Source organism: Zootermopsis nevadensis, unplaced genomic scaffold (assembly GCF_977971745.1).
Source record: "Zootermopsis nevadensis isolate Lab colony 2312 unplaced genomic scaffold, Znev_1.0 Znev_ptg000012l, whole genome shotgun sequence".
Lineage (NCBI taxonomy): Eukaryota > Metazoa > Arthropoda > Insecta > Blattodea > Termopsidae > Zootermopsis > Zootermopsis nevadensis.
In genome coordinates, this window is record NW_028259144.1 from 5,734,952 (window position 1) to 5,762,602 (window position 27,651).

At 39.4% G+C, this 27,651-nt stretch overlaps 1 protein-coding gene across 20 annotated transcripts in view; it reads left to right on the forward strand.

Annotated features, from left to right (window-relative positions):
* The window catches only part of CaMKII (Calcium/calmodulin-dependent protein kinase II), a 157,784-nt gene that overhangs the window by 30,586 nt on the left and 99,547 nt on the right, over window positions 1–27,651 (forward strand). For all 20 annotated transcript variants that reach the window (XM_022069844.2, XM_022069845.2, XM_022069849.2 and 17 more), the window contains exon 2: window positions 20,976–21,070. In XM_022069844.2, coding sequence (XP_021925536.1) covers window positions 20,976–21,070 — 95 coding nt within the window. The remainder of the gene's footprint in view (window positions 1–20,975; window positions 21,071–27,651) is intronic.

Genomic DNA, 27,651 nt, shown 5'->3' on the forward strand with positions numbered 1-27,651 from the left:
CTGGGTTGTTGCGCTGTGTAGTCTGGTAGATGTTAACCAACGTTTCGGAGGTCATACTGCCTCCATCATCAGGGCGATGAGTATGAAGATTTCTGTCTTCTGGGTTGTTGCGCTGTGTAGTCTGGTAGATGTTAACCAACGTTTCGGAAGTCATACTGCCTCCATCATCAGGGCGATGAGTATGAAGATTTCTCTCTTCTGGGTTGTTGCGCCGTGTAGTCTGGTAGATGTTTACCGACGTTTCAGAGGTCATACTGCTTCCGTCATCAGGGCGATTCATCGCAGTATGACCTCAGAAACGTTGGTAAACATCGACCAGACTACACAGCGCAACAACCCAGAAGACAGAAATCTGTATTTTAGATGTTGGCAAGGAGAGGTGCTAGTTGAAAGTTTTTATTTACAGGACGAAGAGAGTTGGCAACATTTAAATGCTACAGTAAATGTAATTTTTGTTGTTATTACTAAAAAATTACCGCTCAAATGTTTTATGAATAGACTTTAATATTGTATGCATTGTGAAAAAACTTAAAACGGGCATTTGTTGTAGCACGATATCTACGTAGGTACTAAGACGGGCTGTTGCGTCTTATTCGGCGCGCCTGCGTAAGAACGACCGTGAAAGAGCGAGGGACGTACGCCGCGATGCACAAATATCACCACAATAAATTTTCCGCGAATAAGCAAAACCGCGTTGCGAAGAGCTGCCGCGTGGGGAATTGAGCTGATTTAAAAATTGGAGGTTAATGGACCGCAAGACGGAACTCAGAAAGTTGCCAGATTTTTTTGTTGACTCGCAATTCCAACACGGAACGAGAGAAGGGGTTGTCGTGTTCCCCCTACCACAAAATCACTGTTACTATTAATAACCCAGCCTTTCCTTTGTAAACAACTCCCACGTTTAGAGCAGTCTATAGGCTACTCAGCTAGTCACAAAATGGTTTGTTGTTAAGAATCTACAACGATATTTTCCGTCAAGACAGAAGCCTTTAATTTTGTCCTACCCTGAGCCAAGTCGCCCCAAACAATTTATCTAGTATCTGATTCTCTGTGTTTTTGTAACAAAATTTTACCACAGAAACCCATAAAACATTTTAGATGAGAGTTTATTGGCTTCATGCCCAACCTCCTAGGCCGGAGGACTATTCTTTGTCGGCTTTAAGCTGCGAATTGAACATAGTCAAAGCTATTCTTCTGAAACAGAAGAAATTGTATTTATCCACAACTTGAGAACTCTCTGTATGCTAACATCAACATGAGTAACCTTAACCAATCGAGATTCTTGTACTGGGTTTAACGCCGTTTGAACTTGTAGGAAGACGCCAAGTCGGAGGTAGCATGTTCTACTGAAACGTTTGTTTCTACCCACAAGTTCATTTTATTGATGCGATGGTGCGAAACTGTCTCTGTGGAAAGGGCCTCTGACGGGCCCTTTGTCCGTCCACCAGTTGGGACATGAGTGAGTATGGAGCATCGGTGAATTGATACTGACGGTTGAAACCCGAAGGACTCGGAGAGAAACCTGTCTTAGTGCCGCTTCGAAAACTGAAAATCCCACGTGGACTGACCCGATCACGAATCCGGGCCTCCGCGGCGAGAAGCCGACGACCATCACCCAGAAGACCAACATCGATGTCTTCACCGCCATATGAGCCTCACATCTCATACAGTAATGCACCTGTCTCTCATATAAACTTCTGATTTGCGAATTTTCGCTACAACGGAAAACCTAACCTTCTGCTGAGGCGGGCCGCGTGTCCTCTTCGCAAATAACGTGGAGTAATAGTTGTTTATTTGTTAACGTAAGTTATGATGTCTATATTGTAACTGCAGTAATTGCTGTACAATGTAAAACTTTGATTTAACACTTAAACATTCTTTTAGGGGGGGGGGGCAAATAGATAATGACTATCATGCAAAGTAATCCTGTTCTTATTTTTATGATTTTACAGTGTTCTAACATATGATAGAAAAATACTGGGTGATTTTTTTTGGAAGCTAGGAACCAGTCAGAAGTTTTCACATTGAAATTAATTGAAATTTTATTTTAGATTTACGAATTCCCACCTTACGAACAGTTTGTGTAGAACAAATTACGTTCGTAAATCGAGGATTGGATTTATGTATTTTTATTCTATCATATTTAAGACCAACGAGCCCAAGTCCCGTAGACACCCATAAAAGCAAATTTCCAGATTGTGACGGTAGAACACTACGCGTGAAATTCTACTACCCGACTCCCAGGCGATAAGCAAATTGATGCGCTGGTACAGATAATAACAGTGCCGAAAAACGAGGATATTTGGGCCGCTGTTGAGGAGACAAGGGACTGTGTAGTAGGAATGGAAGTGGTTCTGGACTGACAAGTGCTAAATCAATAGCTACATGCACGTAAAAGCGACGAGGTAGACGAAGATGGTTGAAGTGACGCAATGGAACCTAAAATATTGATTACCGCGCTGTCACAAAGTACGCTTACGAAAGCCATATCATGAAAGACGTCGTGAAACTTGACTCCTTGACGGATGGCCTCATCTCTGTTAAGTTCATTGCTTTGATCTCGTTTTTCAGAAGCGAGAACCGGTTTAAAGCGAGAGAGATGCTGAGTGTGTAGTCTGGTAACTGGCGTACCAACTTGGTTTGAACATCATGAACATGTCTTTTGATAACCTTTCTTGACATAGTGCACGAAGTTTATGTAAAATTCAAGGAGGGTGAGATCGGCGTGGCATGTAGCACGCATGGGGAGATTTGGATAGCTTGAAGGGAAGAGGCCATTCGGAAGACAGATAGATGTGTAGATGAGAGGATAATATTAAAATAGATCTTTGGAAAATAGACTTGGAGTGTGTGATTTAGATTCATCTGGCTAAAGATGGGATCGGCGACTGGCTTTTATCAACACTATAACGAACCATTGATTAGCTGAGCGTTCTGCCCTATTGAGTTGGAATACCAAACATTAATACATCCTATTGTATTTTATTTACGAGGGTCGCTCATTAAGTAATGCCCCACATTTTTTTTCTCAGCCAATAATGAAGATAGAAAAGTGTACTTTTACATGCTTGAGATTTGATGTTTCCCGCGTTCGTGTACGGAGTTTCAAATGATTCCAACCGATAGCGGAGCTGTAGTGAACTGTTAAAATGGCGTCTGTGAACGACTCTCGTTACAAGCAACGAGCTGTAATTGAATTCCTTGTTGCTGAAAAAGAAACGGTGGTGAACATTCATAAACGTTTGTGTGCTGTGTATGGAAGCTGTGCAGTCGATAGGAGCACCGTTGGTCGCAGGGCTAAGAGAGTTAAAGCTTCAGGAAGTGAAGAAACCGAGCTCCGTGATCTGCCGCGCTCTGGGCGTCCTGCCACAGCCACCACTCCAGACATGTTGAACCGCGCGGATGCCATTATTCGTGAGGATCGGCGCATCACAACTCGACAATTGGCCCAACAGCTTTCAGTCAGCAATGGAAGTGTGATTGCAATTATCCAGGCTCTCGCATATTCGAAGGTGTGCGCAAGATGGGTTCCACGAAGTCTCACAGCAGACCACAGGATTCAAAGGAAAACGATTTCTTCTGAATTGTTGGAGCGTTTTGATGCTGAGGGAGAGGTCTTTCTGTCCCGGATCATTACAGGTGACGAAACCTGGATACACCACTTTGAGCCAGAGACAAAAAGGCAGTCAATGGAGTGGCATCATCCTCAATCACCGAGAAAGAAGAAATTCAAGACAACTCCCTCCGCCGGAAAAGTCATGATGACTGTCTTTTGGGACAGTGATGGGGTCATTCTTGTGGATGTGATGCCAAGAGGTGCGACCATCAATTCAGACGCGTACATCAGGACCCTGAAAACCCTCAAGAAGCGTTTTCGACGAGTTCGGCCTCACAAGCATCCAGCAGAAATTTTGCTCCTGCACGACAATGCACGCCCTCACACAAGTCTGAGAACCCGGGAAGAAATCACCAAATTGGGTTGGACGGTGCTACCCCATCCACCCTACAGTCCAGATCTGGCACCCTCCGACTTCCATCTCTTTGGGCCACTTAAAGATGCTATCCGCGGAACAAGATTTGAAGATGACGAGAGCGTGATTCAAGCAGTGAGGACATGGCTACGTGCACAGGACAAGAGCTGGTACCGGCAAGGCATGCATGCACTTGTTCCACGCTGGCGTAAAACCGTACAAGTTGATGGGGACTATGTGGAAAAATAGTATGTGTAAAGGAAACATTGATTTATATTGTCACTAAATTTGAGCCATCTTGAATAAATATGTTCTGAGGAAAAAAATGTGGGGCATTACTTAATGAGCGACCCTCGTACATTGTGTGCGGGACTGTTACAGATTTATTAATGTGATATTTTTAATCACTGTTTTCGTATGCGAATAATTTAACTCCTTCAGCGTTGTATTTTTTTTCGTAGGATTGTACACGATATTTTGTTTATATTACTCGACATGTTTCTTCCTATGCTCTTTCCACTTTTATATGTCATTCTGACTTGTTAGTGTCGTTCTCTAGTACTTGAATTTTGTCACATTTCCAAACAATTCATTAGCTATCCTTATATTCTGGTTCTGTCCTGAATTCTGATGCCGAGACATGATCATGTACTTTGTATTTTCTGCATTTATTTCTAGACCAATGGGCGGATATATGCCAAAACAAAATAGACCTTCCCTCATTTGAGTCTTGTTGATTTAATTTTGTGCATATCTTAACCACTGAGCTTTAAAGGGTTAAAAACTCTTATCTCGGCCGCATTGCTAAATATTTCTTCTATGCGAATTCGATATCCTGTGTGCTCCGATCTGATTGGTTTCTAATTCCGAAAAGTTAACTCCGTCCTTCTCTTGCGTATTTAGACCAGTTTTAATTTGCTTTTGATTGATTTTCTGTCCATGTGCTCGCATTTGCTTTTAACAGCGAGTGTATGTGATGCTTCCGTGAAGACATCAAATCGCTGATTGGAAGTTGAGGAGGGATGATTTATTGTAGATAATTTTTTTTAATCTTGTTTCATTTTCTTAGAAGTGACTGCAGTGTTCCTGGAAATAAAGAGAGATGTAAAATAACGTTCTCACGGCGACCATTACGACGATAAATTCCGGGATGTTGCACCGCGCGGTCTGATAGAAATGTTTTTTCCAAAGGCGATTGGTACTTCTTTCATTAGAACCTTTGAAGCGCTGGTCATTTCCTATCGGCTCTGGGCTTGAGCGCTGTGTGTGCTCATCACACTGGCATTCCCATACCATTTTGTGTGGGTAGTTTGTTCCCTTGAACATTTGTGGTGGGAGCCAAGCCGGTCGAAGGTGTTGTGACGTCATATCTGTCAAGCACGAGTACTAGCCATATTTTTCTGGCTGTATCTCCAGTTTCCAGTTTCTAGCTCTTCGACGCAAATTAAGTAGCTTGAATTACTTTTGCCATTTCGTTAGTATCACAGGACAGATGTACTTACCAATGCTGTCGAGCTTACAGCTACAGCGCCATTTTTACAATTCCCGTTTGTCTTATATTATTTTATTCCGTGGTAACTTCATACTGTAGCGACTTAATATAAATCTTAGATTATCGGAAATTAAAATTATAATTTGTTTTTATATATGATACCACTTCGCATGTGAATCTTTGTTACTTATACGAGTTTCGTACGTTTTGACCATCTTCAGTGTTCTGGGTGGAGGCAGTACGCATCTCTCAGATGTCCGTCAACTTCCGGCGCAGTATTACGAAAAGGCTGTCAGCTTCAAACTCTCCGCCGTGAGAACCAGAAGTCTTAGACGAAATAGTGAGTGAGGGTAACCGATAGCAGATCTACAGCTACATTTTTGTTGACTTTAATTCACTCTTGAATTTACTGCTTTCGTTTCTTATAACTCACCCTGACCACTCTGTAAGATTTAAAGCTGGAACCGTTGCTGGATTCAAGGGTTGCCCGCAGATGCAGTTATTCCTCATGTCCATCTCAATAATTTCATTCACTATTGTGTGTAGTTTTAAAAATATTCAAGCGGCGAATGCATTGTAATAAAAGTTTACAATTGAAAAGGAGCTGTTTTCTGTCCTTCGTCACCCACAGTTCTCTCTTTTTCTCCCTTCCCTCAGTTTCCCTATACAGATATGAAGTCGCAAGAAGTCTGTTGGCAGGCAGCTCTCAATTTTACTTGTGACGACATTGTATCGACTTTTTAAAAGCAGGGTCTTTCCCACAGGGAAATGCAACTTTTCTCGTCGTATAAACTTCATAGCGTTCTGTTTTTGTGCCTTTTCGAAGCGTCAAAATACACTCAAACCACTTCATTTGCTTTCATTAAAAAAGCAGTTTTCCAGCTGAACGTATTCGTTCTGGTTTAACACAATTAAAGGTGGGAATATAAATTCAGTTCCTGCGTTTTGGGTGGCGGAGGTAGAACTGAATTGAAACTGCGGTCGTCAGATTTATTCTTGTCCGGGATGGGTAAGAAAGAAACAAAGGAAGGGGTGGGATAAGAAAAGAGAAGAGATCTGATGGAAGGATAAAATACACAATCAAAGAAGAGGTAATAAAGACGAATATGCCATAAAAATAAAGAAGTGCTTGAAAATAAATTTAAAAAGGAAGGGGCGAAGAAGGAAATAAGGAATGAAAAGAAGAACCAGTTCAGGATTTAAGAGATTTTTATCGCAGGAAAGGCTTTCTGTGCGTCTGGTGATGTCGATGGACTCTGGTTTGCGTGGGATGTGCTGGATCTCCTCGCTGCTTGCCTGCTGTCTTTCTTCTCTTGTTAAAAGCTACTCACTCATTCTGCCAATACACTCTTTATCGCCATGTTTGCTCAGCCATTTCATTTGTACGATCGCCAGCCTGTTCTAATTCAAATTAATTTAATCTCCAGTTACTTAGGACGACGTCCACTTGTTTCTACAGTGAATATCGTCCCCATGGTGACTTGTCACGCCCTTTCTCTGTGAATGACATGTCTTTGTATTTCATTTTGAGAACTTATATTAAAATATAGACTTATTTTTATTCTTTCATACAACTTCAGTTAATCATTGGCTTGTATTTTACTTAGGACGGTCAAATCAAGCTGGATGAATGGACGGGACATTAAGCACGAATTGGAAAAATTCGAGATTTAAACAAAATTTCAGTCGGAAAACCTTAAAGTAAAACACCATTCGGGAGACGGGATAATACTTACACATGCTTATAAAACCACCAGAAACCTCAGCTAAGATATCCAATCTTTGGACCAAGTTTTGAACCTGGACCTCTCGAATACGAGACAGAATCGTCAATCATTTGGTCGCGAAGTTTAGTTTGTTTATATAATGAAATTTTTGCTAACTCTGAAAAGTTTTGAACTAAATTATTGTTTAATTATCTAATTATTATAGATTAAGTTTAATTGATTGAAAAGTTTAGCGACTGACAGCTTCTCATTTATGACTCTGCTGCTCCGTGTAGCTGGGTGGTTTAGTTAAAATGACTTTATGCTTTGATTCGTTCATTTTACTGCATTAAATTGCTTTTCCTCTGTTAATTGCAGTTTTTAATTAAAATCTTAAACGCTCTGTGCACAACACAAACGGTTTCCTGCAATTTCCGGACCTACAGCAGGATCTATTCTGTTGTGGATAGTTGCTGTCAGTTCAGTTTTGAAAAGACGGTCTCTCGCTTTGCTGACATCAATCCTAATTGTGAGGATGAATCTTTTGAACTTCAGAACTACGATGTCCCCTGATGTTTGATATGTTCAGTTATAGTTGTATCATGTGTTGTATGTTATTGTTTCCGGGTGAAAGTGACGGCAGATAATCAACGAAAACATGACAGGAAGCGCTTGTACAGATCGTATTCTATTATGTGTCCATAAATGCTATAAAATTGTTTGCACAGTTTTGGTTTTGTATTGGCGCGTGCGGATTTCGGTGCTTGTTACGGAATTATGAAACTGACCTTTGCTGATAGGCAATTTTATAATTGCCTTTCATACGCTATTTCATATTGTGAGATAATCGTTTAACCTCTTGGATGATCTAATGCAAAAATATAATTTGCTTTTTTGAAAGATGGCAGTCTTATGCAGTATAACAACGCATTTTGTGTGTGTGTTAATAATATTTTAATAAGTTGAACTTAGTAGGATGTCATTTTTCTTAACAGCAATGCACTTATTGAAACACTTTTTACGTTTTAGTATAGGTTGTGTTTTGACATCATCATTGCCAAGTCTCCATGTTACAAATGAACATTTTTGTACATTTCCCTAGTTTGACTATGATATCGGAAGTTGATATAATTGCGTCATATTGTGAATTAAAATTTAATTATTCGTGTTTTTTCCCGTCTAATCACAATTGTATATAAATAAAATTTATACATAAGATATTAAAATATCATTTACATATTTGGTACAAGATGTACCAAATATGTATAAATTTTATTTATATACAATTGTGATTAGACGGAAAAAAACACGAATAATTAAATATGATATCGGAGTTTAACCAGATGCTGTATTTTTTAAATTCTTAAGTAACTATATGGAGCAGAGTTTCTGTTGAGAAGCTGACAGTCGCTGAGTTTGCGAAGTAAAGAAGTGTGTTGTTTCCTTATAGCTTAATTTTGCTTGGTACCCATGTTTTTAGGATTTATATTTTTTATGAAACGTAAAGTAACAGCAAACGTACATGTTAAACAACAAATTATGCCTGGTGAATTGTTAAGAAACTTTAGATGTCAATTAGACAAAACCTGTAATCATCGGTACTAGCCGAAATGTCAGTCAGCATTAGTAGATCCCAATGCTTAATGCGTTTCACTATTCCTAGCAGATAATTTTGTTCGTACCTGAAGATTCTATTGTCTGTGAAACTGAATAAATCACTTGTCGAGATTGGCTGGTTGGTTAGGTAGCGGGCGAGCATGCACGACCTGACGATCTAGACTGATTGAGGTGTCTGGATTGAACCTCTTCTTGTCTGAAGTGATGTTCCTTGATGGTGATTCTAAGTATTCTTCTGTGTTCTTTGCCAGACCAGCGTTAGGCAAAATGGCATCCTGTCACTTCCTCTCTGTTGCTGTGTACGGATTATTTGCGGGCTCTTGCAGAAAAAGTGTGACAGACGGGACTTAACGTGGCAAAATAAAACCTCTGATATTCACGACGGCACCTTGTAGCTAACGATCTTCCACCACACCAAATTTCGCTATGTGACATCAGTTACCGTAATGTAATAAAAAATAATGTGGTCGCCTCGTATTTTTTATAAATTTTTTAGACAACAGTTACCATAATTCTACATTTAAGAGATGTTATCTCACGTTTTCAGGACTGTGTACTCGAATGACGTTCCGTCATCCCTGAGGTTTGCTTTTTAACAAATTTGGCATGGGGATGACTTTCGACTGGCATTATCTCCTTGCAGAATTTTTTGAAAACTACTAAGGAATGTTATTCTGCTTTGTTTTACCTGAAAACGAAGACGGGGTAGCCTGTGAAACTGTGTAGACAAAATCTCAACTACAGACGATGGAAAATATGCACGGAATGGTGTCGCATCGTGATGCCACACCTATTTCATAAAGCGTAAAAACTGCTATATAAGAGTTTAAGGCTAGTTCGCATCTCTGCCTACCGCATATTAAAATGCTTCGTCAGTCCGTATGTCCATATGTATGAAACAACTTGAGAAGAGATTAACCGATTTTGATATTGAAGAGTTTTTGTATGTGTTATCAGATATTTTCAGTTTTAGTTTAGATTGGACAATTTTAAACGCCACTTTACGCAACAACAATAAATACTTCTGTGGGCTTATTTCGCTGTGTTTGTGTGTAACAAGCAATTAACTTTGCTGTCGATGTACTAGCAAACCATTATTGTGGCATAAAGAATTAGCATTTTCTCGCCTTTCCTATTCTAAGTCCTTGAAATTTTAATTCAGTAAGTGAACATAATTAATGTGCCCTTATTTTCACCCAGTGACTCAAGTAGAGTTCTTGTAATGTTGTTAAATCAGCAAAGAAAAATTCTTTTCTTGAAACCCTCTGCTTTCATATGAGAGAAGAAAATGAGAATTTGGAAGCCGCTGGCTCGGGGATCAGTCATTGACCCCAGACGACTCTGACGTCACTGGCGCCATTAGCAAAGGGCATATTTTGGCGAACGCGACAGAATTTCTACTTTACCTTATTTACTAGTTTGTTTTTCATTCGGAAAGCTACTTAAAACTTGGGTCTGAAACTTGCTTAATACATGATTGTTGTTGAGTTGCGTTTTCTAATGGCGCGTCCTGCGACGGGGGTTAAACACGGCGTAAACTTGTTGCCTTTTTATTTAATAAGGCAGAAGGCAGTGCTCCGAATTGAGGGTAGCATGATGTGTTTCTGCGTCGCAGTTGGACACCAAACTCAGCCAGTTGTTCGTTGTGTCTAGACAGACCATCCGGGATTCATAATTAATCGCCACAGTCATGATTCAATGACAATCAATACCTGATCCGACGTGTACCTCTGTTCTTTCTAAATTCTTCACGTGTTAACTGGATCACTCGTCTTAAACATTTAATTCCCAAACCGATGCACGAGATCAAGCTAAATTCAGTGACGGAATTTATTTGAAGTCTTGGATTTATGCTTAAAACAGCCAGTTCAGATGTATGAAGAAGGCCGTCTTATGGGTTGTAGCGCCGTCAAATTTTACTTCAGATGTGGTTTAAACACGAAGAAAGTAACATAAATATGTGTAAAACGGAATGTTCACGTGTATATCCTGAAATCAGAAACTGCGTTATTTGTCGAAACCGTGGATTACTTTCAACATTCAACGTGGCGCATTTGCACATTGAACTCGGCCGCGAAAACCGAAGGACAGGTATTTCCGAAAATTGTTTTTTCGTTTCTTGAACAAGGGCTGGAATCGACGAATTTTACCTGTAAACATGCACTGCATAAGTGTGCGGTATTAATGTTGACGCGATGTTTCTAAGTAATGAAATCTCTTGAAGATCGTGACCCAGGACCTGCGAGCAAGTGACCTGAGGTGAAACAAGGCGAGGGAGGAGGTTAGCTCTGTCTGGCTTACTGGTCTGCTCTCTCTCAGGCGATCGATGCGACGCCCTGCATCTTCTGTCACCATCTTGTCTGCCTATATTCACTCGCTAGCCATGCAACACATGACTTAAATTCTTAGTGACCGATATCAGGGGATTTTTTTTTCGTTTGTAATTTTCTTAACAGAAAACTGCGGTTTTTTCTACAATTCGTCACTCAGTCGGTCCGGTCCGTGTATCGGGGAATCACTCACAGTTTTACAGAAGAGAACAGGGCGTTAAAATGTGCATTCATGACAGTGGGTTTCTATTTTTTCCCTTTTCTTTATCTCATCTCCCTCATGACACCACTTCTCCTTCTCTTTATTCTGATTTCATTATTTTCCTTGTTATTTTCTTCATCTTTCCCCACACTGAACCTGGTTCTAACATTAATTAATTCAAAACATTATTCAGTCTCATTCTTCATCAAGCGGTGGTACAAGCCTCGTACTTCCTCCAACTAGTGCCTGTCTCGTAATTTGCATCCGTGAGTGTACTAGTGTTTTATTCGAACTATGCTTACGCCAAGGAACGTCGCTCTTTGGTCTCCAAATTTCATTTAAAAGGACCTCGATTTGGATGGCGCAGAATCTCAGTTATTAATTTGCTGGATTCGTAATGGTTTAGTTCTGTCTTTTATCGATTGCTGTATTATTTTTGTCTTAAGATATTTGATTTTCTAAGTGTTTTAAATTTTGGCCCTGACATCACATTTATCGTTTGACTGGTTTAGGGATCTTCTGCTGAGTAAGGAAGGTGCTGCGTTAATTAGTTTCAGTTATTTATTAATTTAAGCTTTCCTAATTACATTCTAGATTGCTATCTCCCAGTTTTGTATTCTGTATGGCATTATGAGTGACGCTTACGAAATCTCCCTAAAACTTTCAACATTATCTGTTAGCTATTTGCTAACTACTCAAAATTGTATTACCTTTGAAAGAATAGTGACTACTCGGCTGTATACTGAGCTTTATCATCCCAGTCCATAGTGCTCTGGCTAATGATGGATGCATATATTTTAATAATATTCTTCTGCCAGTATTTGAAATATGTTATTTCGAGTAGGTTTCTCAATAAAATTATTTATGTTTTTCATATTTATTTTTATTTTCTTCCGTCTGAAGTAAATGTTCAGCCCTTAACCTAGTTAATTAAATACCCCCTCCCCTCCGCACTAGTACAGAATGAATAACGACGTTTTAGACAGGAATTATCCCCATTTACAATATAGTCTAATTCCTGAGCCCAGATTTGTTCTTGGATCTTTGTTTTTAAATATTTGGCATGTTTCCCCCTTTTGGAGTAAGGGAGCATTTCTCAACACTGTAACTACGAATGTTGGTGTAGGTTCGGAAGCTGTGCAGATCGATAAATCTGTTGTATGTTTCGGAGTCTGGGACAACACGAGGCTCCATTATTCGTTTTATAGTTTGGGTGTCTAACGAGGCGGAATTAGTGTTGCGTTCATAAAGCGGAAATTAATGGGTAACGATTTTGGCTATGAATTGCGAGAAATGCCACTTGTTCGTAAGAACCGGTCTTGTGGTTGCCATGAAAATTAACGTTTATTGACTGTGAAGGTCTCGGATGCAGGAAATCACATTTGGTTTTCGTGTTGCAACTGGTTCATTGCCAGGATTAAGGCAGAGCGATTCCAAGATCTATCTTTGAAGTCTTCTCCTATCTTTTGTTACTACTTATAGTAGTATCGCTGCTGCTGCTGCTGCTACTACTACCTACTGCTGCAGTGCGTTTACTGATAAACTGCACTACTCACCGCCAATCGCTGCAAGCCAAGTATCGCTCCATAAAATAAATAAATTTGTTAAATTTTTAATAGGTTTTAGAAATGATGTCCCTATACACGCACACACTATCTGTGCCGATTAAACATGTTGAAATTTACCGAAGAAGTTCTTCCTGAGGATCTGCCAAAAATTGTCCTTGTATGTTTTTCTGTAACTGTGTAAGACTTGAGGTTCTCACAGCGGTGAATATGAAGATTTCTGTCTTCTGGGTTGTTGCGCTGTGTAGACTGGTCGATGTTTACCAACGTTTCAGAGGTCATACTGCCTCCGTCATATTCATCGCCCTGATGACGGAGGCAGTATGACCTCTGAAACGTTGGTTAACATCGACCAGACTACACAGCGCAACAACCCAGAAGACAGAAATTTTCTGTAACTATTTTCCGCATTGGGGAGTATGTTCTGCAGACTTTGTGATTCAAATTGCCCCGTAAATAAATGTTGAGGACTGGCAGTGTGAAGTTTGCATTTCTTTCTAAATATTCTTGAGTTCGTTATTCACAGTCACCTCATTCAACCCCTACATAATTTTATTAGTTTATAAATTGCGATAAAATAAACTACTGACTGTTTTAGGATACCTTATATGAGAGTTCTGAGAATCGGTTGGAAGGGTCTATTAAAACAGAGCCTTATTGGTCATTTAGTTGATAGATATTTTATAGTAAATAAAATAATTGCAGGGTCCAAATCTACTTTAGGTGCGAATTTTATATTTTAAGTGTCACTTTCATTTTAAACTTCTGTTACGCAACAAATCAATTATCGTACCGTTATATTAAGTCATATTTGTTCTTCCCAAGTACTTCTACATTCTGTTCTATAAAAAACACATTTCTGTTATGGAGATATTTAACAGAGAACATGGCGGTAACATAATTAAACTCCTGATGCACGTGGGCAACTATGTATTTAGTTTCTCTGCAGGATTTGTAAGAGAGTTTAACTCTGGAGATTCGTTTAGTTGTACTGCAAGATCTATCATGATCTTGTATGTTAGTCCATTCGTAGGGTAGGGAGTTTCTAACTTCGCAACAATTATTATTAATATTCCACAACTCTGGAATAATAGTTGCAGCAAATTAATGTTTCGAACGTAGGCCTGTAACACGGCTTGCAATGATATAAGCCTGTAATGTGAAGTCCTGTTTCACAATTTATTTTTATCTCCCCTGTCTCGTGGTTGCTAGGAGACTGTACGCACTTACAGTTTAATGCATAACGCCGTCTATGTACTGCGCTGTTTCGTCGCTAGGCTTTTGTTACCGTGCAATACATAAAGCGATCTAAGTGACAAAAACCTTAGTACCAAACTAACGTGGCTCAGTTTTATTTGTGAAGTATCCGGGTTGTTTTTCGACCTACGAAGTGGCGCGTATATTTTGTTGCTTTCTTTAGTGATTATATTTTAATTTTTGGGGCATTTCTTTACAATTGGCCGTCTCCTAGTCCTCCATTCTTTAAACAGTCTTCTTATTGTATTCAAACATATCTTCAAGAATAGGAAGAAGTCAGCGTGTCTGTTTAACACCTAGGTAGTATACCGTTTTCGTCTTACTTGGGTGTAGTTGTGTGAGAACATCTTCGTCGTTGCGACGAAATATTATAGTTCCGTTTGGATTTCAATTCTGTTTTTCCTCATGTTATCCATTCTGTAACCTCTGTACTTATTTTTAGTGTGAAATACCGACATATTTTTTTATTGTTCGTGTAAATGGATCTAGCGCTTCCTGCCCCAGGCGTGAAGCATTTGAATGTTACATTTCGCAGATGCGTGTCCCCCCCCCCCCCTCATTTCAGCAAACTCGCATTGCAATGTCTGTCTCATATGATCAGTACATTCAATCCAGACTTAAGTTTTTACTTTTTCCATGCATTCAGCACTGTCTACAGATGTAGATCCGAACGTCTGTTGTATATTTAACGTCCTGATGAGAGCTCGTAAAACGAGCAGCTGTTACCCTTAAACGCAGTTTTTTAATTGGGGGTTACGCTCCTGAACAACCGAAAAATGACAAACAATAGAAGTCGTCAATGTTATTGTCCGAAAGAAAACATACATGCAGTGGAAACAGATTATTACATATGCTTTCAGAAGATGCACACCGAAGCAAATTTGACAGCATTGGTAACAAAATTTCGGGATACAATGAGTACTTGTGTGTCTTCCAGAAGCTGGTGGACTTTTCAGCATCTGCTGCAAAGCTGTTCTGTAATTTCTTAATGAATAGAAACACAAATAAATGTTGTCTTGCAGGTGTTTGAGAACAGGGTGTTGAGGAGGATATTTGGGCCTAAGAGGGAAGACGATGGGGCGTGGAGAAAACTGCATAATGATGAGCTTAAAAATCTGTACTGCTCCCCCAGTATTGTGAGGGTGATTAAGTCGAGAAGAATGAGATGGGCGGGGCATGTAGCGCGCATGGATGGGACAAGAGGTGTGCACCGGGTACTGGTTGGGAAACCTGAAGGGAAGAGACCGCTGGGGAGACCTAGACGTAGATGGGAGGATAATCTCAGGCGAGATCTATGGGAGATAGGAGTTGAAGGAAACTGGATTTTGTTGGCCCAGGACAGGGTCCGGTGGAGAGCTTAGGTTAATTCGGTGATGAACCTTCGGGTTCGGTAAGCCATCTAGTTAGTTAGTTAGTTAGTTAATGTTGTCTTGTCATTTGATGTCACCAAAGCAAAGAATACCGTTGTATTATAGTTGGCGTTGCGTTTTAAATAGGACATTCTGAAAATACATGTAACATTGTTTTGTTAAATAAGTTATAAATGGTATAGGTTTGTTAGTTTATGAATCCTTATGTTCGCTTTACTGTAAGCTCCCGACGACAGACAATTTGCATAATGCTGTCTTTCAGGTCAAAAAACGTAGAAAAAAAAACTCTCTCAGAACCCCGGGAAATGCCGTAGACATGACACTTTTTCAAAGTTTGGCTTTCCTCGTCTCTTCTGAGCTCCAGAGCCCAACATAATTTGTCTCTTGCGATGTCGTGGCTCAAAACAAGTGCGATGTCTCTGATCCCAGTTGTAATTTATCCTGACTCAGCTGAGAGTGTTGTTTTCTATGTGTCTTTTATTGACCATCTTGCCTCTCTCCGTGGGTTAGAAATCATAAAAGGATTGAGGTATCCCTAACCTCGAGGAACAAGCCAAATGTACCATTAGCATCAGGACTTGAATTTTCACAACGTAACATTCAAAATCAACAAAACTGTATGAAGGCCGATTTATTTACTGCATCACAGTTTAAAAGTAACTAACCACATGGAGCATAGTCCTTGGGAAGCGAATAGTTGCCAAACTGGCCAAGAAAATTTTCGCCTGGAACCTGAAGTATCATTACCGTTTTCACAAGAGTCCGTCACCTATTCATATCCCGAGCCACATGAATCCAGTTCATTACTTCTCACCTTAGTTTATTAAGACCCATTTTAATATTATCCTCTCATCTACGCGCAGGTCTTTCGAATGGTCTCTTCCCTTCAGGGTTTCTAACAAAAATTGTGTACCCGTTTCTCACAACTTCCATGCCCTTCTCGTTGATTTTATTTAGTAATATTTAATGAAGAATATAAGTTACTGAGTTTCATTATGTAATTTTTTCCAGCCTCTTGTTACTTCTTCCCTCTTGCGTCCAAATATTATCTTCAACTCTCTGTTATCAAACCTTGTCTGTTTCTTCCGTAATGTCAGAGATCAAATTGCACAGCCATTCAAAACAACAGTTAAAATTATGGTTTTATATATTTTAATATTTAGGTTTTTAGGTATTTTATGGAAAAGAAAAAAGATTCTGAATTTAATCTGATCTCAGCATCTTCATTAATGTAAATTCGATCTTTTATGTTCGTCGCTGAGTATCTGAATTTGCAGAAATTTGAAGGATTTATTATCTACAATATTATTATGTTGGCACGTCTAGTTAAGTGACATGAAACAAACTCTTATTTTTTCCTTGTTTTATCTGTTGATCGACTTCCTTACTAGCATGTAATAGTACTTACGTTCTATTCTTTAAGATATTTAAGTTTTTGCCCGCTTAACATCTTCAGCATAGACGAAAGCCAGCGTCTTTCATAAATTCGAAACCCTGTTTGTTTTCAATTCAATTCAATTAATTTATTTACGTGTTTGCCAACAGCAAGAAGCCAATAACAGGCAAACACTGATAATACATACAATAATAATGAAAAATAATACACAAACAGATTAACTAAACTTATACATGTACAGTATTAAATGTAACTGCCAAGTACAGGCAAACCCAAAATAGAAACAATATTAACACAGAGCAAAAAATGAAGAAACAATCATAATGGCGTATCCTAAAGCAAAGTTGATCCGCGATAAATACCTAATTAATTAATTGCGAGGTGATGTTAATACTCCGTGTCCCTTCGTGTTCATGCCAGCGTACCATTCTGCCCTCACGTGACATTTGTTGTCCTTCGAGGGGCGGTTCGGAAGGGGATGTGCGTGCGTGCATGTGTTTGTGTGTTTGTGCGTGCTCCATCTAGTCGAGTGCTCCAAATACCTCCCCCAGGGGGTGTTCTGTGCTTGACGGAAAGGTCGGCCTGGGCGGTTAGCAGTGTCCAGCTCAATATCATCAGGACTGAGGCCACTAAACCAATCTGTGCAACGGCAATTTTCTGCAATTCTGTCTCTACCGTTCTTCGCTTTTCCCATGTGTGACGAGCTTAGCTTTATAAAATTATTACTGGCTATATAGGAAGAGTAGTCCTATCAAACACGTCTTGGCTTCCAGATGTTGTCCTTGGATGAAATGACAACGTTTCTCTCGTATAGACTTAATCTTAACACGCAGGTGAAGGCATGCTTTTGAATGTTGGAAGGCAACATTCAGGGGCGTGTCTAAGTGCCCATTGCCAAGGAGTGTTGTCTCGAGTGACCTGGCACGTAGTTTAAAGTTGAAAGAAATAAGCGCGAATCATAATTTGAGGCCATTCTCGTTGTTACTTAAAGAAATCTTTACACTTTTAAATGTATAATCAAACCGCAACAACCCACAAATATACCAGATGTGGAGAATTTTAATACGAGATAAAATAATTTCGTATGCACTCTGCCTTTTATACCACGCACTTTTTGTTTTTAGTTTCTAGAGTGACATACTCTCTAGATTGCATTTTAAGTGGACACTTACAGCCACCCTTGTCCTTAGGATATGCCGCCGGTATTTGACATTACAAATTTTTTTAGGAATTGTCAAGGCGACGCCATGGCACTCAAAAAATAAGGCGCCTGGGCACCGTATTGGACCACCTCGGCTTGACTAGAGAGCCATGGTAATAGCTTGTCAGATTTCCAGCAAACTTAAACCGTTCGACCTATTGTGATCTAACTAAAGTAATGGCCAGGAAATTTCTGTCCTTGCGCTGAGGTTTTCACGGCGGTGAAGACGTCGATTGTGCTCTACTGGTTTATGACGCCGTGTGGTCTTGTTGATTGTTACCGACGTCTCGGAAGAACGTATCGCCTCGACTTAGTAACCGCCTACTACAAGATCGCCCACGGCATCATTACCTAGTCGACGAAGAATTATATTTCCACAAAACATGTATTGGTTTTTATACTCCTACTCTCCATTTTGTCTCCTACATTAAATATTTTCCAGTCTTTCAGGTAAAATTTATTCTCCCAGTTTCTTCGTGACACTTCAGTCATGTCTTGCGTTTTAATTTGCCCTATTTCCCATCGTTTTACAGCAGTCTAAAGTAATATGTGTAGCGTCTTCTTTCTCTCCGAACATGGAAAATAATCCTTTTATAACGCCTTCTCTGCACCCGTTCAGTTTCTGTTCTTTTCCTTCCGCACCCTCTCGTTGCATTTGAAATCCCAGACCTACGGTATAGTTTGTTGTTCTCTATACCAGTTTGTTTTGAGAATGTAGGGCAGAATAGACATTTCACATGTCCTACCTCTCGAGCAGAGGTCTTCCGCTTAGGACCAAAGACCTGCGTCACTTCCCTTCAAGTTCGCAGAACTAAGACACAGAAATTAGCGTAATACTCGAGCAATGTTTCATGGTTTCTAATAAAGGCGAGATAATGTATAGGAATTTCGAACGCATATTTAGGTAACATGGAATACTATTGCAGGATATATTTCTTTTTGTAGTTTTAATCCCCTTACGTTCAGAGAATACTGGGATTATGATATTTGGCACAGGACCAGCTATTCTTCTGTACTGAGCTGCGAAAAGAACACTTTCCAAACGGGAATCTTGTTTCCATGTCGTTTATATAATACAATATACCATAATGGCGTCGAACTGGACCCCAAGTCACTTCAGCCCTAATCATTCATTATAATGCAGTCTTCTATCTTTGCACTGATATACGACTTCCGAAGACGTTACGTGTGCGCGTCTGAGTTATAGAGTACAAGGCTTAATATGCTTTTTATAATACACGTAATAGCAATAAACCTTCTTTGTCATTTATTCTTTTACATTCTTTGCTTATTTTATTTCTCTTAGGACTAGATGTGTTTTTTACCGACTGTTTCGCATGTAATTTAAAATTCGATTTTCGTACTTCATTTCCTGTTAAGTGTAATAACTTGTAATCAGCTCTGAGGGAGGTCATGCCTGTCACATGCATCACGGGCAGTGACAGATTAATGTAAGGATTTGTAGAATCAAGAAAAAGTAACTAACTTCACGGAGTCGAGTCCGTATTGAGAAGCTGATAGTACGCTCAACTAGTCAATAAATCCCCCGCCTTATATGGAATGAAGAATGTTCATTACCGTGTTTAAAAGAGCCCGCAAATCTGAAGCCCAACGTAGCCTCTCGCTCAACCCCGAATCTGGAAGACCGTCCCTTGTCGGCTGTCCATGATTGTATATTATTCCTCCATTCGTAACCTGTCGACGCGCCGTGTCGCGATGACAAGGGTTCACTTTGCATTCACAATTCATAATAGCAAGCGAAAAGCTGAAGATCCCGGAGAGAGATCTGTCTCATTGCCGTTTTATCAATCCAGAATTCTTGCATTAACCGAAGTGAGATCGAACCTGAGCTTCTGCGTGAAGAAACCGGTGTCTTATTGCCGGAACTATATTATGGGTTTGGTTTTTATAACACTTTTTATTCGAAGAAATCAGATTCAAAAGATTTGCAGAGTGCTGTGGCATACCCGGTTATTTTACGTTGAATTTATGGGAACATGAGTTAAAACTAATCAGCGTCTTTGGAAGTAAGTTCTGTACTAGTTAGATATAAATGAGGTCGAGAGGTTAACTCCGTTTTCCGTTGCCGTAGTGCAAGTCGTTGGATTGAAGAACGCAGTGAATTTGAGCTGGGAATTGGATAAACTCCCGGCAGAAGAACGAGGTATCGTATCAAGAGTTGAAGTTCAGACCGTAATATAACAAGGGATTAAGAGAAATTGGCGTGTTTTCTTTACATTTTGCCGTCTCTCATGTTATTTTCTTTGAGCGTGAAAACAGTGTTCTTTACTCCTGATATTTGATTATATTTTCCTCCGTTTTAGATTATGGAAGTTAAATTTTTCTTCGCATATTTCCAAAAACGGCTGAATTTCACATTTTAACGCCCTATAGGTTATGGGGTATATCTTCATAACAGTAGTTGTCTGTTTTGAAGTTCTAGAGAAGCATTTGCCTTTATTAATCGAAGAATCTCAATTTCTTCCGCTTTACAAATGTAAAGTTACAAAAAATTAAGCTTATTGGCTTCACTACGTGTGTCTGTTATGTCGAGAATCGCTGAACATATTTCTATAAAATTTGGTATTAGGGACTTTTGTTAAAAATTGTTGTTCGCTATGCGTCCGTTCCTTAATTTGTTTTTGACCGATATGATACGCAGGGAGAGGTGTTTGTTGAGGATATCAAATTGTGAAAATTAAATTTCGAATTAATATCTTAGGTAAAATACTGATCTTTTGTGTACCTTCTTTCTTTTATCTCGAAGGTAACAGGTGAATTATCGATGCATAAACATTTGAGAATTGTGTGTAGCAGGTGTGCCAATCAAACAGTTATTTTGCTGACATTAATGTTATTTTTTTCTAGGGGTGCTTTCTCAGTGGTGCGAAGATGTGTACAAAAATCCACAGGCTTGGAGTTTGCAGCCAAGATAATCAACACCAAGAAATTATCAGCAAGAGGTAAGATGAATCTTTTGAAATTCATTACTATGATCATGGTATTTTCTAGCTGCCAAGATAAGGACATGTTGATATGTAATAGACACATGACTGTCATCTCATATATTCTGTCGACGTTTTTGTTTTCACTTTTCTCAACTTGCTCTGAAATTCGACTGACAGAAACGTCTTGTAATAATAAATCGTCATTTTTCTGTAGAACGGCTTGATTTTGTGCATTGGCTATAGAATCTTGGCCTTAAACGCTTCAGGAAGAAATACATCTTGATGCAAGTGTTATAAAATGTTATAGGAATGAATCTTGGTGACGTAGTGTGTAATACCAAACGTTGTCAGTGTTAGTCATTATTACGTGTAGGCGAAAACTTCTATAAGCACAGCGTCATGTTTTAACGAGCCCTGGCCCTACTTACATACATCTATTTATTCTCAAGGTAATCTTCTGAAGAGTTCTGTGATTTCACGAGGCTCAGGGGATATGTCAGCGTCGTTGGACTGATGAAGGCCCCCCCCCCCCCATTACCCTCGTGCCTAGTACAAGGAAAACCTAGCTGTCAAGAAACTTATTCGAAATACGATCCAATCCCTACCTCCTCTAATATATTTAAATTTTAACTCATTCCAAGTAAATGCATTAACTCGACAAACAAACTGCTAAAATAAAAATCTTGATGTTTACTTAAGTAAGTCATCGGCCATTTTTTTGTAATCGTATGTTACGCGTGTTAAAAAGTGAGGCTAATGGGCATTATCTGAAACTCCGCAGTTAAAAGATTTTATTTATTTGAAAATCGCGTGGATACCATTCTGAGGCTTTGGAGTTACAACCGCATTGTGGGATGTCATGAACACTGACGTGCAGGACCGTGTTTCAAGAATACGAGGCGTCTCTGGAAATTTTGCAGTAGTGCGAATCGTCACTGTATCTGCTCTGCGTTTGGCAAACGGGAGCATTTACCTTCTACTTTGCCGTTCATGGGTTATAATCGATATTCACTAATCGAGTAACATAAAGTTCATGTGCATTCAAGCGGGCAGCGATACAAATAAAAAAAATTCCCAGGCAGCCAGTGCCAGTGGTTCAAATATAGAATCAGTACCGGTGAAAGTGGATTAGGGTTTATCAGCGAACACTTATCATGGAATAAATTAACTTGGAAAAAAAATAATATACATTTGGTTCGCGGCCATGGTACTGCTGAGCTTTGTTTTTCGCGCCTTAATTTGCCATAGTTTCAATATTTTGTTACTGGCTTCGGTCTTGATTGCTGGAGTTCGATATTCTGGATTTATTTGGCTCAGGATTGAAGTCAGTGGGAGGCTGTTTTGAATGCGGAAATGAACGAAGATGACAGTCTTCTGAGATGTTGCTCCGTGTAGTGTGGTGGAAGTTGACCGACGTTTCAGGGATCCGTACTGCCTCTAGAATTAGGGCGATGCTATGCTTTTTGCAAACCGCTACTTTGCTTTACCTTGTCGAACAACTGCAGCTTTTAAAACAGAGGAGATGGAAGAATGACAGATTAATAGGCCCTCCGCAAACCCTCCTCGTTCGCGGGTTTGCTTATTCTCGGAAAAATTTCTGCGGTAATATTTGTTCTTTGTGGCGTAGGTTCCTTTGCGTTTTCGGCGCCAGTCTAGCACTTTTTAAAATTTTTACAACTGATTGTTGCCCTTGTGTTTGATCTCCTTGACAACTTTCAGACAGGAATGTCGACGTCATACCAGTAAACACTAACACTAATGTCATACTACATTGTTTTTTCCCCCATAACCACATTCTTCCTACAAGATACTAACTTCCTGCATCGCCGGGGCTGTGAGGAGGGAATATCTCAGGATTATGTTGTAGAATTCGGTATTAGGGTGCTGACCTTTGGGGTTGTGCTATCAAAGAGTCGCTTCAAGTTTGATAACCCTGAATTCAGGTTAATAAAAGTCACGGGAAGTGCTGTACATTTGAACGAATTATTGAAGCTCTGTAGTCTAGACGTGGTAATGCACAGATGTGCGATAGTTGGTAGTGGATGCAGTTAACACTATACTTAGAACGTCTCACCCCTCAGTATCAATTCCGGTGCGGTATTCGCCAGTAAGCGTAAATTACAGTAAATCAATAATAAAGTAATGGACTGACCGAGGGGTTGGAAGGTGGAGTGAGGTAATGGTCAGTGGAATAGTCTGCCCATCCTTACACAGGAGCCGTAGGGCGATATTTTTTGCTTATGGTATTACAGTTATCAAGTAGATTCAAAGTATATCAATACAAAGTATGAAGGAGAATAATTATTATTGTCTGTGACTCTACATTCCTTGACGGAGCTTGGCCTCCTCACGCAGGGAGGTTATGTGGCGATTTATACCTTTTCAGCTTTGCAATATCAACTTTAACCTCACCATTCTCATCCTTCGCCATGCTCCTTCTAGGTTTGTAACCCTTCTTAAATTCATTTATACTTCTGTACAAGTCTGTAATTTTCTTGTTTTTGCTGTGTGTTGCAAGCTCGTTAATCTCGTCTTCCAGATATTCCCTCTTAATGTTCCCGAAATGTTTACAAGCTTCACGTACGTCTTTCGGATTATCTCCATTTGTTTGGCTCGCATCCCGTAACCATTGCAGTTTGGCTTGTTCCGTTTGATCGAATAGTTTTAAACATCTCTCGTCGAACAATGGCTTATGCTGCTTCAATTCGTAATGGCCTCGAATCTCCTTGGCTGAAATTTTTATATTTTCTCTAATGGTTTCAGAAGTTCTATTGATATCCGCATCATCGTCAAAGTTCTCTAGAGCCACGAACCTGTTCGGGAGTTTAACGTGACCCTGTTCATTACTTTCCAATTCGTTTAGTTTCTTGAGAGTGAATCTCTCCATATCAGACTTTTGCGTTGCTCGTTTACATACTGCCAGATAGTGATCGGTATCACAGACCCCTTCCCCGAAAGATCGGACCTTCAACGCCGTCTCCTATCAAAATGTAGTCACTCTGATTGTAATGAGGGTCGTGTAGAATGCCTACTATAACTCCATGGAGCAGAGTTTTTCTTGAGAATACTTACTAAGCTACTCAAGAAATTCCTCTCCATTTATGGAACTCGAAGATTCATTGCTGTGTTCACAAGAACCTGTTATTTCTGTCCTGGGTTATATGAACCCATTTCACACAATTGATTTCGTTAATATTTTCGTCCCATCTGCGCCATTGTTTTTTAATCTGCTCATTCCCGTCAGGTTTACCGACAAAAGTTTTATAGGATTTCTCATCTCACTTATGTGTTCTGCGTTCCCCGTCCATTTAATATCCTTTTATTTGATTACCTTAAAAATATTTATCGAAAGTTTGACACGTGGGTTGAATACCTTTTACGTATTAAGGTCTGTTCTGATACGCAGTTATGAAGTCATTGTATTTAAAAGAAGGCGTTGTCTGGAAGTAGAAAGTAAATGTGGCTCTGTCTGCAGAGTGTAGAACTGTTGTCGCTGTGAAGTGGCAGAAATCTAACAAACCTTGGCAAGTAAATATTGGACGAGAGTCAATTATTCCATCCTTTCTGATGCAGCAAGTAGCTTAAAGACGCGTGCCAGAAATATCTACCCTACCCTTCGAAGTTGACACTGCATCTTGTGGATTCTGTAGCGTTGTTATGAATAATTCCAGACTTCCGGCTACTTTCACATCATCGATTTTCGTTTTACACAGTTCCTTCATAGTATCATAAATATTTCGGATTCAGTGAAGAATGTAGGAAGTGCATAGTCTCAGCACATACGTGATTTTTGCATTGAATCGTCGAGTCTTGAGATCCAGACTCTGGTTGTTGTTGATGAAAAATGTTTGTCGTGACGTACGATCTGGGGAATGCTTTAAAACTAGTTTGTTCTTCTTGTATGAAAATGCTAGCCATGTTTTTGCATATTTGAGCTTTTGTGATGGTATATAATGTCTTGACTGTAGTCAAATGTAAGTAATTAATTTTAATAGCCTAGACGAGGGCTTGTCCATGACATCATTGCAGGCGTAGACGTGATTTGTTTTTCTGTTCTTGGTGCGTTATTAATTGGCTAGTTCTTGTGGTCATTGCCGACAAAATCATGGCTCTCTTCTTAATATGAGGCTTATATGAGAAGTCATGATTGACATAATGACATTTTCATTTCACATTATTTAGGTCAAAAGTAATTTTTTAATGTTCAGAAGTATACGACTCCAAATAAAGTTTGATATTAGCCTGGTTTGTGGCAAAGACAATTGCACAGTACAGTCACGCTTCACGTCAGAGACAAGGCACTGTGATCGGTAGTCTTAGGTGTGAACACACTTTGTTCATAATTGTGAACAGATCTTGAATGTAATACACTAACGCTATGTTTTAAAAAGGCTATAGTAAACTGAAAATTGGTTAAACGCAAATGAATTTCACATCAATTTGAAAGCATTATGTCAGGATGACCATGCAAAGAATTTTACCAAAAGTCTAAAAGGATTAATACGTAGTTTTAAGGTGGCGACTGACTTGTAACATTTGCCTGTAATGTAACGTGTTACAAATCGAGCATTACACCAGTGAAGACAGCGAACGGAGCCGCTCGATGCGAGCCGCTCACGCTCGCGGGCGCTCCATCGTGTTGTCGGTTTTTTCGCGAATCCCTTTGAGTGTTACATTACAAGTCAGTCAGTCAGTCGAGCGGCGTCGTAACGAGCATTCACGAGTTCTTTAGATAACAGTAGCGTATTAAATGAAACAAAGATAACACAACCTCCATGTCCGACATATTGAACGAAATGAATGGAGCACACACGAGCACAGTCGAGCCGAGCGTTCAAAACGAGCATTCGATGCGCCTCACCAGTTGTGGTGTAATGTAACATGCTCGCCGCGAATGTTACATTACGAGTAAATGTTACAAGTCAGTCGCCACCTTTAGACGTTAATTTTGAATTAGGACCGGGCCTATTCGTAAAAAAACTGAAGCAGTCACAATACAGTGTTCTGAATAATACATACATAACCAACTCCATGAAGCAGAGTCCTTCTTAAGAAGGTGATAGTACTCTCAGCTAGTCAAGAAGCCTTTTATGTAACCTGAAGGTTCATTACTATGTTCACAAGAGTCAACCAGTAGTTCTTGCCCAGAATCCATTCCACATTGTCCAGTTCTGTGTTTTTTAAAGTTCACCGCAGTGGGAAGTAGAAATGTAAGAATTTGTTAAGGAGCTAAAGAATGAATTTTGTTAAACACGTAGACCAACTCATTTCGAGATAGAATCTCAGGCATTACAAGAATGCCATCACCTCTGCTGTGTACAGAAACGCAGTGGCGGTAGACACGTTACGTCTCAGGTCTTGCTCAAGTATTCAGGTCACGAACGTGAAACTCTGCTGGAGGATAGAATGGAAAGTGTTGCGTTTTATAATTGCCTGTGGGTGCGCAGAAGGATTTAAATGGTTTGCGTCCTTTTGTAACATTATGCTATACAAAGAGATAAGCTTATTTATTATCAGGTATTTTATGTGTGACTGTGTACAGAATTCCACGAAACTTCGAAAACTTTCCTAAGAACAGATTGAAGATCCACTTTACCACATCCATTATGAATGCGTGCTGTATACGTTCTTGACACGTTAGCTACGAAAAGTTGCGTATTAGCTTTGTCTGTCTGTAATTATCACGTTGGGAACCACTGAACGGATTTTAAACTAATATTTGATGGACATCTGACGAAGGATTGCACTTAGGATATTACATTTGAGTTTATATGGATTATACACCTGAAGATGGTTCATTTAGAACCGAAACATGTAGTGTAAAAGGTGATGCTCTAATGTAAATCGAACATTTCGATAGAGAGCATCATTTTAATATATTTTAAATATTTAAATGTTAATTGTAATAATATTTTAATATTTTAACATTTAATAATAATATTTTATTGTGATTTGACTGATAAAATTGAGCAGTATAATATTTGAACGTTTTAATAAGTTTTGTCTGCATACTTAAGTTTTTGTTAATATCCGTAAAAGATAACGGTAAATTTACGTGTACACTACCTAAATGTTTTTTTTTTCGTATCTCGAGCGTAATTTGCGAAGTATTTGTCGATAAGTCGCTTTTGAAACGATATGTAGATAAGCTTTGTCCTTTTAACAGTTAAGGTACTTAATTTTAAACAGATTCTGAAATGGGATATCATATTTCGCAAGAAAATAAAAAAAGGAAGCTGCTTTGTTGAGTAAATCATCCTCTGCTTTGAATGCGAATTTCTAGATCCATCATCGACAGAGGGACTGCCTATTAACGCCAGTGTATAAAATTCTGCTGGCTAATGGATACATCGAAGCTGTGAGGTTAACACTAGTCGAAACAGGTACTGGTGTTCGGAGTACAATAGAGAACTTCACAGAGAAGAACGGGAGGGCGGAGGCATTGTATTTGTCGAAGTTGCAACGAACAAAAACAAAGGAGTTTCTGTCGCACATAAGAGTAAAACGTACATACGCTTGGAATTGGTGTTCTGTGTACAAACGCTGACTTGTAACTACAAATAAGCACACGGAAAGAATAATGATGGATTACGGCT